The sequence below is a fragment of the Pleurodeles waltl genome, chromosome 3_1 (genome assembly GCF_031143425.1).
Source record: "Pleurodeles waltl isolate 20211129_DDA chromosome 3_1, aPleWal1.hap1.20221129, whole genome shotgun sequence".
In the NCBI taxonomy this organism is placed as follows: Eukaryota; Metazoa; Chordata; class Amphibia; order Caudata; family Salamandridae; genus Pleurodeles; species Pleurodeles waltl.
Window position 1 is genome coordinate 629,243,616 of NC_090440.1, and position 14,209 is coordinate 629,257,824.

Genomic DNA, 14,209 nt, shown 5'->3' on the forward strand with positions numbered 1-14,209 from the left:
CCTCCTTGGCATAGTTACCCCCTGACTTTTTGCCTTTGCTGATTTGAAAGTGTGCAGAGGCCTGCTAACCAGGCCCCAGCACCAGTGTTCTTTCCCTAACCTGTACTTTTGTTTCCACAATTGGCATACCCTGGCATCCATGTAAGTCCCTTGTAACTGGTACCCCTGGTACCAAGGGCCCTGATGCCAGGGAAGGTCTCTAAGGGCTGCAGCATGTCTTATGCCACCCTGGGGACCCCTCACTCAGCACAGACACACTGCTTGCCAGCTTGTGTGTGCTAGTGAGGACAAAAGGACTACGTCGACATGGCACTCCCCTCAGGGTGCCATGCCAACCTCACACTGCCTATGAAGTATAGATAAGTCACCCCTCTAGCAGGCCTTACAGCTCTAAGGCAGGGTGCACTATACCATAGGTGAGGGCACAAGTGCATGAGCACTATGCCCCTACAGTGTCTAAGCGAAAGCTTAGACATTGTAAGTGCAGGGTAGCCATAAGAGTATATGGTCTGGGAGTCTGTCATGCACTAACTCCACAGCACCATAATGTCTACACTGAAAACTGTAAAGTTTGGTATCAAACTTCTCAGCACAATAAATGCACACTGATGCCAGTGTACATTTTATTGTAACATACACCCTCGAGGGCACCTTAGAGGTGCCCCCTGAAACCTTAACCGACTATCCGTGTAGGCTGACTAGTTTTAGCAGCCTGCCACACACCAGACATGTTGCTGGCCACATGGGGAGAGTGCCTTTGTCACTCTGTGGCTAGTAACAAAGCCTGTACTGGGTGGAGGTGCTTCACACCTCCCCCTGCAGGAACTGTAACACCTGGCGGTGAGCCTCAAAGGCTCACCCCCTTTGTTACAGCACCCCAGGACACTCCAGCTAGTGGAGTTGCCCGCCCCCTCCGGCCACGGCCCCACTTTTGGCAGCAAGGCCGGAGGAGATAATGAGAAAACAAGGAGGAGTCACTGGCCAGTCAGGACATCCCCTAAGGTGTCCTGAGCTGTGGTGACTCTAACTTTTAGGAATCCTCCATCTTGCAGATGGAGGATTCCCCCAATAGGATTAGGGATGTGCCCCCCTCCCCTCAGGGAGGAGGCACAAAGAGGGTGTAGCCACCCTCAGGGGTAGTAGCCATTGGCTACTTACACCCCAGACCTAAACACACCCCTAAATTCAGTATTTAGGGGCTACCCAGAACCTAGGAACTCAGATTCCTGCAACCTAAGAAGAAGAGAACTGCTGAGCTGAAAAACCCTGCAGAGAAGACGGAGACACCAGCTGCTTTGGCCCCAGCTCTTCCAGCCTGTCTCCCCCACTTCTAAAGACACTGCTCCAGCTACGCTTTCCACAGGGACCAGTGACCTCTGAAGCCTCAGAGGACTGCCCTGCATCTAGAAGGACCAAGAACTCCCGAGGACAGCGGCTCTGTTCACCAAAGACTGCAACTTTGCAACAAAGAAGCAACTTTGAAACAACTCGCGTTTCCCGCCGGAAGCGTGAGACTTGGCACTCTGCACCCGACGCTCCCGGCTCGACTTGTGGAGAACAATCACTTCAGGGAGGACTCCCCAGCGACTGTGAGACCGTGGGTAGCCAGAGTTGACCCCCCTCAGCCCCCACAGTGACTCTTGCAGAGGGAATCCCGAGGCTCCCCCTGACTGCAACTGCCTGCTTCAAAGAGCCGACACCTGGTAAAGGCACTGCATCCGCAGCCCCCAGGACCTGAAGGATCCGACCTCCAGTGCAGGAGCGACCCCCAGGTGGCCCTCTCCCCTGCCCATGTGGTGGCTACCCCAAGGAGCCCCCCCCCTTGCCTGCCTGCATCGCTGAAGAGACCCCTTGGTCTCCCATTGATTCCTATTGAGAACATGACGCTTGTTTGCACACTGCACCCAGCTGCCCCGTGCTGCTGAGGGTGTACTTTCTGTGTGGACTTGTGTCCCCCCCAGTGCCCTACAAAACCCCCCTGGTCTGCCCTCCGAAGACGCGGGTACTTACCTGCTGGCAGACTGGAACCGGGGCACCCCCTTCTCCATTGAAGCCTATGCGTTTTGGGCACCACTTTGACCTCTACACCTGACCGGCCCTGCGCTGCTGGTGTGGTAACTTTGGGGTTGCTCTGAACCCCCAACGGTGGGCTACCTTGGACCCAAATTTGAACCCCGTAGGTGGTTTACTTACCTGCAAAAACTAACAAACACTTACCTCCCCAGGAACTGTTGAAAATTGCACTGTCTAGTTTTAAAATAGCTATATGTCATTTTTGTGAAAACTGTATATGTTATTTTGCTACTTCAAAGTTCCTAAAGTACCTACCTGAAATACCTTTCATTTGAAGTATTACTTGTAAACCTTGAACCTGTGGTTCTTAAAATAAACTAAGAAAATATATTTTTCTATACAAAAACCTATTGGCCTGGAATTGTCTCTGAGTGTGTGTTCCTCGTTTATTGTCTGTGTGTGTACAACAAATGCTTAACACTACTCCTCTGATAAGCCTACTGCTCAACCACACTACCACAAAATAGAGCATTATAATTATCTCTTTTTGCCACTACCTTACCTCTAAGGGGAACCCTTGGACTCTGTGCATACTATTCCTTACTTTGAAATAGTGCATACAGAGCCAACTTCCTACACTGAGGTAATGAGTAAACTGGTCATTTAGGAGCTACCTTAGGGGTGCCTTAGAAGTACGAAAAAGGAAGGTTTGTTCCTGCAACATGTTTAATTTGCCACTTTGGAATGGCAGTTTAGAAATGCATACCTGTGCAGCAATAGCAGGCCAAGGGACATATTTTACAGTGCTACTTTAGTTGATGACACAATGAGTGATGTTGCTCACTAGTAGCATTTAATTTACAGGCCCTGGGTGCATGTGGTACCAAATACTAGAGACCTATCCTTAAGTTAAATGTGCAAACTATAGGTATGACAATTTCACGTTTATAAAGAAGAACACAAACACTTTGCCACTGGTTAGTTGGAGTACAGTGTGCAGTGCCCTATGACTAGAAAAAATGGGTTCATGAAATGAAGGGACAAATCTGGGGGAATACCTTATAAAACATGGTTATTTCCAACATTTGTCCAGTGGCCAAGATCAAATATTGAACTGCTAGACCATTCACTTCAAGCCCCACATAAAGGCTATGAAAGAAATTAACCAGCACCAAAGAAATCCCCACACATTGTGAAACTGACTGATCTTTGCTTCTTTTTGTTCTTCTTTCTCTTTCACAGTCCAACTCACTAAGGATGTTGAGGGAGTCTGCAGCACGTGGGGAATGTACAATTTCCGCACTTTTGATGGCAATATTTATAGTTTCCCTGGAACCTGCAACTACATCTTTGCTTCACACAGCTCAGCCTCATACTCTGAGTTTGACATCCAGATCCGGAGAACAATTATAGACAGCGACAACATATTTTCCTTTGAAGCAAGAATCGGTGGAGTAAACCTTGAAGGAAAGGAATCAGAGCTGACCATCGATGGACAAGAGTAAGTGATCATTAAAGTTGCCTAGATAGTCAGGGTGGTATACCCACTCATGTAATTTAAAACCGAATTAGGTAGTGTCTAATGTCATTCAAGGTGTTTATGGGCACCTAGATTACTTAAGATTGGATGCCCTTTGACTATTGTTTATTAATCATTAACAAATGTATTCTACTCTCGACTAAATAGCCATTATTTTATCTTCCATCTCCCCTTCAAAATAGAATCGATTTTAACCCTGTTGAGTGGTTGCCCATGATCAGCATCATGCATGGCTGACCGAGCACAGAAAGTTGCACCTGTAATAATGTACACACATTACTTCTACAGAACTTAGGTATGTAGCAGGAGTTTTTAAGAGTTAGGGGGCACTTTATCAAGAGTTCATAAGATTCAGGGGCTGATCATTCACCAAAAGCTCTTTCCTCGATCCTGAAGAAACAATACTATCAGAGAACAGATGGGTGTGAGGGAATCATAAAAGTTTAGAGAAGTTATAAAAATGGCATCCAAAGTGATGGTTATAATAGAATAAAATTATATTAAGAGAAGACTTTCCTGGGTTACCCATCCACAAACCAGCTAGGTAAGGATGTTGTTATTCAATGCTCAGTCCATGCTAGGCTCTGCATGTTACAAAATGTTCATTGTAGCTTTTATGTTAACTTGTTTGTTGTTTATGTGTGTAGCCCGGTTGGAATGTTTATTAGTAGGGGTTGGTAGGTGCCCACCACTAGTAATAAGGCCACAGTCACAATATAAGGTCCAGGAGAGGTCTAAAATAAATTAATCCCTTTCTCAACCCTTGTTAGCTGGCAATAGAGCAGGCAGGTTTAATTTAGGAGACAGGAGCGTAAAGCATTTAAAACCACCAATACATTAGATAGGTAAGACACAACTCACAAAAAAAATCCAACACCAATTTATAAAGGTAGGAATCATTTTTATGATTAAAATGACACCAATACAACAAAAATCCAATGTAGGGGACTGGAGATATGTATTTTTAACAAATACATGTTTTCTACTCCCTAAAAACCAAAAGGGCCACTTTCGGTCATTGTTGCACTTAACTGGGACAAAGTCAAATTTTTAGGCTGACTGCAATCAAGTGCAATGGAGTGCTGATATTAGCGATAGGGCCCGGTGTTTTGCTTTTTACTAATGACTGAGCTGACAATAATATCTGGAATGCACTTCTTAATCCTAAAAAGACATTTATTATTTCACCACGAGGTTCCTAAAAGGAGATTAGCATGTTGAAAGCACCTGTTTAAAAATGGTCACAACAATGAAAGGAAAACATACCAAAATGATTCTCCACTGCAATTTACACAGCAAATATATGTATCTATATTATAATGCAAAACAAATAATGAATTAAAAATGCATCACCGTAGGGTCTGTCAGGTACTTCATCCTTCTCATGACAGCAAGGCAATGACCTGCGAAAAAGAAAGAGATCTCTACACTCACGGGAAAGATATCAGGCATCCGACATCTAGAATCTTGATTGAGGCCACTGACACTCTCACTGACGCACTGGGTCTTTTTATATCTTAAAAAGGAGCTTTTCTGGAAAAAACCCTCATTTTGTGATTCAAACATGCTGGCTAGTTTAAGTATGCTTTGAAAATAACAAGTTGGGGTTTGGGCACAATCCCAAGATATCAAGTCAAAACAAGGCTGTCCCCCACCGTCTGAGTACATCCTTATCAACCAAAGCCCTTGGTGAGAAAAAGCACAAAAACAAGACAGAATGCACAGTTTACAATGTGGAAAAGTACGGGAAGCCTTTAACATGGCAGTGTCTAGTGCTACGATAAAGTCAATAGGCAGAATGAATCTAAGGCTAAACTGAATTCAAAATGTAGTCTGTAACTGGTGAACACTAGACAGCTAATCCAGGTGCAAGGTGGTGCAACACAAAGTCAGTGGTCAAAACACATATTTCATTACACCCGGTCAACTATTTTTCTCTAGTTTTCGGATGAGGCTTCTCGTCAGGCCAGCTTTCCATGCAACACTGGCACCTTGGCTCAGTGCGAGGTCCCAGTGGACTCCTGGAAGTCTCTGTGCCATGGAAAAGTTTCAGAACTTCACTAGGGTGAACCTGAAATGTAGGCTGGATTGGTCACCTTATAGAACTGTTTTCCAAATTTGCTCCAAACTTCTCCAAACAAGTCATCCTTAAAGGCTCCAGTGGTCCACAACACTAACCTAATGGTCTAGAAGCTTTGAGATGGTCCTTGGGAAGTTGTGACTATGTTTCCCAGAATGTACCTGTCAAATTCTTAAGAGTCCAGTTGAAGGCGATCAGTTAGATTATTCTTGGTGGAGATGATGCAGGTGAAGCTCTTTTAACCTGTTGCTTTCATGAATCCACTCCTTCACTTCTAGAATCCAGACAAAGTCCTTTGATCTGTAGTTTCTCAGTGTGCAGGTGGTGCAGTCATCCAGAGTGCAGTTCTTTGGGGTGCAGACAGGGGTTCCAGCAGCACAGTTATTTTTGTCTTTGTAGTTTCAGTCAGGGATATGAGTTGCTGGTCGCCTCTGCCATATTTACCCAGTATTCCTGGGCAGCAAGCAGGGGGGCACCCCTGACCAATGGGGTGCAGGGTACCACCTTCAGCTATGAACACTTCCTTCAAAGTGTGGCATATATCTGTCCCAGAAAGTATAATTTCTCCCATATCCAAAAGGGAGAAACTTTCTTCTGGAAGTTAAGCTCTTGCAAGGTCATCCCTCTGGTGTGGCTGACTTTCCTTAACATTCCCCCGCCAGCCCATCTGATAATCTACTAGGGCTCCCATCTGCCTGGTGGCAAGCAGTTGGGGTGAGCCTGTGTCCTGTCCTGTTATTCCCCTTTGAAGACAAGCTTGGTTACCCAGCCCCATTCCTGCCTTTTGCGCTGCAGCCTGCAGATCTTTACCCACCAGATGCCCTATTGTCTCAATGCAGGCCACTTCACATCTCATTAAAGCAGCTTGGCTCACCCTGGCCAATCAGAGAAGAGCTGCTGGAAGGCTGGATTTTGGCTCATCACAAAAGCAACTTCTATAACTTCTTTTCTCTGATAGATAATAAATTGAACAATGACAAATTGTTGTATTTACTGTATCATTTTATGTCCAGGAATGACATGTTTAGCTCTTTCCCAGCAATGGTTATACTTTTATAAAGTATTCCCACATTGACCTATGGAGCTAATGTACTAAAATGCAGAAAAATGAAATTTCCAAGTTTACTCTCACCAGGTCATATAGAACATCTTTTATACTGCCCCTGCTTATAGTTACAAGGAACCCTGGCCCTGAGGCACTTAGGGGAGACCTTAGGGTTGACATATGTAAGACAAAAGTTAGTTTGAGACTTTGGAAGTACCTTTAATTCCAAAATCGAATTTGCAGATAAATGTAATTTAAAAGCAACCTGAAAAGCAGTGCTGGCTTTTAAAGCAACAGCAGACCACACAGAAGTGCACACTTACATGCACTAAATATGCTGGGCATCTAAACCTACATCCCCTACCATATACTAGGGACTTACAGGTAGGTCGTCAGAGTCAATTATAATTATACCTAATTTGCACATACCTTTTAAACAGAGCGCTGTCCCTGAAACTGGTTAGTAGAGCCCCGGGCACAATCAGAGCCAGAAACCACCATTATCAGTCAAAAAATGGGGGTGATCAGGGCAAAAAGGATGACTTTCTCACAAGCCCCAACTCATGTGGTTTCACTATTCTCTAAGCAGCAACTGCAGATATCACTGAAATAGCCATCATTCATGGGTTTATTTGTCATGCTTGCAGTTTTAAACATTTCTTGGTGAGGAGTGAGGTATTACTTCATAATACCTACATAGCTGCACACCTGAGGCAATAGAAAGTGTTATAATAAAAATTCTAAAATGCATTTGATGACTTACTAGTCGCTAGGCATTTGTTTGTTCTTTGAAGTGCACAGATTGCAAAGTTTTCCCAAACCTCGATCACCAATCAATCCGTGTCTATGTTTAAAACGGAGCAATGCAACCAGGGCCCTCCTAATCTGACTTTTCCCAGTCATACCTGATAGTTGCTTTACTACACATGCTTTAAAATGAGTATTTTAAGGAGACATTTATGACAAATGCATTTTTCCAGTACACATATTACAGCAGATAGGAGCTATCCTGTCATGGCAAAATCTTTAGTACAATTCCCAACATAATTAACCCATTCTGTGCTCCAATCAGTGTAGTGTCAACAGAAGAGAGGTGCAAGCCACACTGACTATAAAGTGAGATCAGAGACCAAAGTGCATTTTGGTCATGCTTTTTTATTATCACTGATGTTCTTGACCATAGGAACCTATCATCTGTTATGAAGCTGAATAGATGTAAGCTAGTGAGCAATGCAAATAACTCATAGCAGAAGAGATTTCTGTGCCTTGCAAAAGAGGTGGGTTAGGTCATGAAATTGACCACCTGTTGAATATCTCTCATCTCGCATCATGCTGTAAAGCTGCCCTAAATGTAGATGCCCCTATTGCTTCTTATTTAGGGATTTTCACTGCTCTGCTTGGAACAGTGAAAAAGGGTCCACTGACAATATGCCAAATTCTCATCCCTGCCAGGTTGTCTAACAGAAGCTGCAATATACATGGTGAAGAATCCTCTAAAGTTAGTGCTGTGGCATAATGCACCATGGTAATGTTGGACAGCCATTTAAATGTCTAATCTGGCTACATATTTTAAATAAAAATGACTAACATTTATACTAACTTTTCTTCTCAGCTTATTTTTGACTCTCTTACACCTAAGGTGGAAAAACCCCATCTAACGCCAAATGTACATTGACACATTTGAATGGATGATGATAGACACAGCGGAGAAGGCCATGCATAACCTCTGTTTGGGCTCCCCTAAGGATCAATGTAACTCTATTCAGCCCTCATGTAACAGATTGTTTTAAAAGTAATATGTCCATCCAAACTGCTGAACATCCCAATACCAGAAAAAATGCCTATGTTCTTCTTTTATTGGCAAAACATAGGGCAGGTCCTTTAGAGACTTCAAATTATCTTTGAAATTCCTTAATCTTGTTTCCCTCCAAAATTGTTGAAAGATTGATAAATTTATAGCTGTCATCCTATCTGGAAGAGAAAAATCTACCAGATGCCTCTCAATCAGTGTTCAGGGCAAACCTTAGCATTGAAACCACTCACTTGGCTCTTACAGATAATATTAGACTAACTTTAGATGGGGGCAGATCTGCTATCCTCATTCTTCTCGACCACTCAGCAGCCTCTGATATTGTACCACATGTTATCCTGCTATAACAGCTGCATGAGATTGGCCTATTTAAATCTCCCAATTGGCTCAAGTCCTTCCTGTCAGGAAGATCACACACTATCTACCTTCCCTCTTTTAATTCTGATCCAGTATCAGCTACATGTGGCAATCCCCAAGGCTAATCATTTAAGCCGGTTCTCTTTGACATTTACATGGTCCCTATGGCAGGCATTGTAAGAGATGAAGGCTTTCATATTTTTGTCCTGCGCAAATGAATCCAAATTAATCGTATTGATTAGGCACAATGCTGAGGAAATAAGATGCAACCTTCTGGACTGTTGTTGCCACATGGATGCAGGATCGTTGTTGAAGGTAGGGGAGGACCTAACTCATGTAATTGCGTCCAGGGTAATTTCATGAAAATTCCACAAAATTATGCAGAATTGTGCAAGATGCATCTCACACACATTGCATTAAAAAAATATGCCTCTTCACGCTCAAAAACAGCACAAATGCCATATCACATAGTAAAAATGTGCATCCATTTTGTTTACTTGCTCCTGCCTAGCCAAATACTCCTGTTTCCTGCTCCCTAGGCCTCATCAAACTCAATATACCTGATTCTGCACCTCCTAGAACCTTTTTTCAACTTTATTTTCACTTGCTTTTTACTTTCCAACTCCCACTGTGTGTTTATTTTTGATTCCCCTCAACCCCGGGGTGAGTCTGTATTTTGTACCACTGTCCCACTCACCTCCTAGCTGTGGTGGGGTCAGGCAGTGCTGCAGAGTCCCGCACCTTCTATGGTAGATTGCAGTGTTAGGAGGTGATGCTCCACCACATATTAGTGAAGTACAGGTGACAGCACTAACGTTTTGCACATCTCCACCTTCACCTCATTGTGTCAGCAGGGCAGGCTGGGGCCACAGCCTAGCAGAGCAATGATTTAGGTGAGAGAGAGTGTGGTGGTGCATACTCTGCCACATCAGGGTATTCCTCACCAAACAGCAAGTGACACACTGCTCATCGACTGGGTGAAGGACCTGCTGGACAAGCTCAGAGTGGAAATAGTAGGGCTAGGTAAGTGATGTTTAACATTTGTTTTAATTATATTCTGTACTTTTTAGGTAGCATTACATCATAGGTAAGTTTATGCGATTATATATATATGGTCACCTCTGGGTAAATATAGTTAGGTCTGCTTTTTAATGGGATAAGATTTTTTTGTATTGCTAATAATGGCCACAAAGTTTGATGAATCTCCACAAAACTTTCTAAAAAGGTGCTACTTTTTGACTAGTTTGTGCATAGCAGGTTTCGAGATGATCCATCAAGCGAGAGCCAAGAAAAAAGGGGGGTGGTCTCAAAATGCAGAATCCCCATGCATTTTCCATTGAGTTTTTTTAAGAAAGCAAAATGAAATTACACCAATTTTTGCAAGAAACTAGGGGCCATATGTACAAAAGCTTTTTCCCATAGACACAGAATGGGTAAAATCCTTTGGTATATCTGGCCCTAGAACTTGGTCTGCAGATTGTGCATTTTGTGATTTGGAGACGCATGTTGGGCCCTGGAGGATGGAGTCTCCGGACCTTAGGTCAGCCTTGTAAGAGGTGCATGCTCACCTCCCACAAACAAGCATGCCAGGCCCTAGTGGTTGGGGTCCCCAGTCCCAGATAATGAAGCCAGGACCCAGGTTGAAATGGACCCAGTGAGGGTGGCCCTGAGCACCCATGCCTATAAAACGCACTGAGCCCCGGGGGTGGGGGTCACGTGGCCAAAATAACCCTCTCTTCTCGAAAAGTGGCCTGGGCCCTGGGTGATTGTGTCCCCCAGGTCAAAACTGGCCCAGGGAGGGCAACCTCATGCACTCCTTCCTCAAACAAGCATGTCAGGCCTCAGGGGATGGGGGTTCCTTGGGTCAAAATCAGCCTGGGGGCCAAGCGTATTCCATCCCCTTTATTTAAAAGAGTGACCATGAGAGATTGGATCCCCAGGGCCGAACAAGGTTTGGGGAGTGCACACAGCACCTCACCCCTTTATTTAAATAAGTGGTGGTCCTAACTATTACTACCTGGTGGCGACTGGCACTAGATAATATATATATATATATACATACATACATATATATATATATACATATATAAATATTCACTGATAACACCATAAGTCACAGGGGCACTATATAGCTAGGGAATAGAACAAAAAATCTTAGAAATTCACTGAAAAAAACTAAGGTTACAAGAATGTTATAGTTAGTTCACATTTCAGAGATACAACCCATTGAAATTCTGTTACCTGAGCTAACTATAACTGACGCGTTCACCTCACATATCACATCGTCATTGACATCACTGACAAAATCTTTAATAACATCACTGAGGACATCATCCCCTGGGTGTAAATAGTTCTAAGGATGTGTGACTGGATGTCTGAGCAGGTCTATTGTAGAGTATATGATTGACTCAGTTACTGTATGGGAGATTTGATGGATGTATACATGTCTGAATGGGTAAATTAATGAGTTTGTGAGTGGATGGATTGATAAAATTACTGGTGATGCAAGTGGCTGAACAACTGACTGAGTAATGTTGGTGCTTGTATGGATGTGTTACAGACTTAGGGCCTCATTATGAGTTTGACAGTGGTGATCCAACCACCAACAGGCTGGTCGAGCAGACAGCCATATTATGGTGGTCATTACAACCTCGGCGGTCTTTTAAGAAGACCGCCGAGCGACCGCCATGCGGAAGACCGCCAGTAGTGGCGGTTTGCCGCTCAGCGTATTATTATGACCGTTGGCTGCCCTCCGTCGTTTTTTAGACGGAGAGCCGCCAACAGCCATACTTGCGGGCGGTGGGGAAGTGGAGGTTGCTCCACTTCCACCGCCATGCCAACAGAACACCGCCGAGCCAATCACGTCCTGTGATTCTGCGCGGTGGTGTTTTGTTGGCGGTGTGGTGTTGGCGGAGCTGCCCCCATGGCTCCCGTCCCCTCCCGGAGGATCGACGGAACAGGTAAGTCGATCGTCCGTTAGGGGAGGGGGGGGGGGGGTGTTGTGTGGGTGCATGGGGGTGTGCGTGTGTGTATGTAGGGGGTGTGTGTGAGTGAGTGTATGCTTGCGGGGGTGTTGAGTGTTTTGGAAATGTGTGCGTGTCTGTCTGTATGTATGTCTGTATGGATGTGTGCGTGTATGTTTGAATGTGGGTGTGCATGTCTGACTGTGTGTGTATATGTCGGCATGTATGTCGGTGTGTGTGCGTGTATGTGTGTTGGTGGTGCCTGCGTGCTTGTCGGGTGTGTATGAGTAAGGTAATGTCGAGGGTCGGGGTGGGGTGGGGATAGGGAGGCCCTGCCACCTTTGGGGGGTTGCAGGGGTGGTGGGGGGTGTAGGGAAGGGAGTCGGGGTGGGGGTGGGGGAGACCCCTTTCAGTGCCAGGGAAGGAATTCCCTGGCACTGATAGTGCTTACAGCCATGGATTTCATGGCAGTTCCTACCGCTGGAAATCCTCGGCGGTAAGCCGGGTCACAATACCGGCGGCGGTATTGTCACGCCCGCCGGGCTGGAGACCCGGGTCTCCAGCCCAGCGGTCATCTCCGCCTTAGCGGGCGGAACGGGGAAGCGTCAGATGACCATGGCGGTAACCGCCTTCCAGGATAGTTAGCTTTTGCAGGGGGAACCTCTAAGGTGGCCCCTGGGCCCACTTAGGGATAAATCCAAGACTGGTACCAGTTTACCATTTGAGTTGTTTGATATCAAACAACCCAGGGTCCAAAGCGGCCATCATGTAGCTGGGAAACTTGTGTTGACCAGTGTCCAGCACATGTATTAAAATGGCTGCTCTGTTTACTCACTATGTGCAAGGTTTGGCAAGGACACAGTGGGGGCATACTACTCATGTAGCTATGCCGTCACATATATAATGGGGCACCCTGCCTTAGGTCTATAAGACCTGTCAGAGGGCTGTTTTACCTATAGTAAATGCACTGTATGGTGGAAAGGCACCCAGACAGTGTGCCATCGTGAGCTTGAGTTTTAGGTGTGCACCAGAACACTCATCCTGGCAGTGCTGGGTGTATATGAATGCATGGTACAATCAGTGCTGCTGCCCTAAGGGGCCTACACCTAGTATTCCATGCGTCAAAAAGATGCCCTCTCTCACAGTGACAAAAATGAAGTCAGGTCCAAAACATCATGGAAAAATGTCTCCAGATTACACACAAAAATGGCACTGTACGGCCTAGGATAGCCCCCACCAATGTATCCCACCCGTTTCCATGTCAACTTCTGAGTGTGTTTGTAGTTGACAACTGTACTGTGCAGGAAGGAGGGGGACAGATCTTTCAATCACTAACAGGAGGACACCAAATTGTTGTACAGTTAGAACCAACATCACTAGCCACATATCAGACATGACAAGCATAGCATCTGCCTGTGGAAGAATCCCGACCCCACACACAAGTAATCCAAACATCACTGCAAGTCATTCCAGGCCACATTTTCCAAACAACACACAGGTGTTGTGCACCTGCCACAGCATTCCCCATCAAGGTTACAATAGATCATGAAGTGGATCAGCACTCTGGCCCTACCTGTCATGTCCATCATAGCTAATGCAGTAACACATGACAAAGTACGCATCATGAGGCATGAATGTATCTGTCTGACTACATTTGATGGTGACACAGTCCTGCTTGGGGCAGCACAGTGAATGGACAATCATTGCCAAAGTATCATACCAACAACAGGACCCCATGGACATACATGTGAGATATTCCACACATCATGCCATCTGCATGGCTGGCACAAGCTTAATTTAATGCACACATATGTCTTCTAGTGGAAATGGAGCACTTGCACACAGGTATGCAAAAGGTATGTTGGCCATACCTATGAGACATCATCCATGTCAAAGCACATTCCCTACTTACCAAGGGAAAGAACCTTAGCTACAGCTGCCAAGATTTTGCCATGTAAGCCATGTCACATATATGATGGACACCCAAGCATCACAGACCACAGTGAGACATCAGAACCCAACATACAATTGAAAAAATGTTCTCCCGGCTTAAAGATTTCAACCTAGACATATCCCCAGATACATGGCAGAGGACAGTGAGCCACATCCTGCACATCTTTGTACTGTGACATTTGGGATGAGTGATCAGTTGATTGGAAACTAGAACCCACCATGGTAGTTAAAGCAGAATAATTGGACGCTAAACACAGTCATATGTGCCCCCTGCTGTGCAATTGGATTGAGGGGTCCCCACAGCTCAGTTGCAGCTCCCAGACCCAAAATGATGACAACACTAGTTGGGAACACATGGCCCATCTAAACCAACATGATCACAGATGATCTGTGACACATGGAACGTCCCACATTGCCAGGGGGAGCATTCTGTCCCTCACTCAATCAC

General features: G+C 45.1%; 1 protein-coding gene across 1 annotated transcript in view; it reads left to right on the forward strand.

Annotated features, from left to right (window-relative positions):
- The window catches only part of LOC138284401 (mucin-5B-like), a 1,991,087-nt gene that overhangs the window by 62,770 nt on the left and 1,914,108 nt on the right, over positions 1–14,209 (forward strand). Inside the window, exon 2 of the mRNA XM_069223138.1 lies at positions 3,256–3,514. Within this exon, the coding sequence (XP_069079239.1) occupies positions 3,256–3,514 (259 nt within the window). The remainder of the gene's footprint in view (positions 1–3,255; positions 3,515–14,209) is intronic.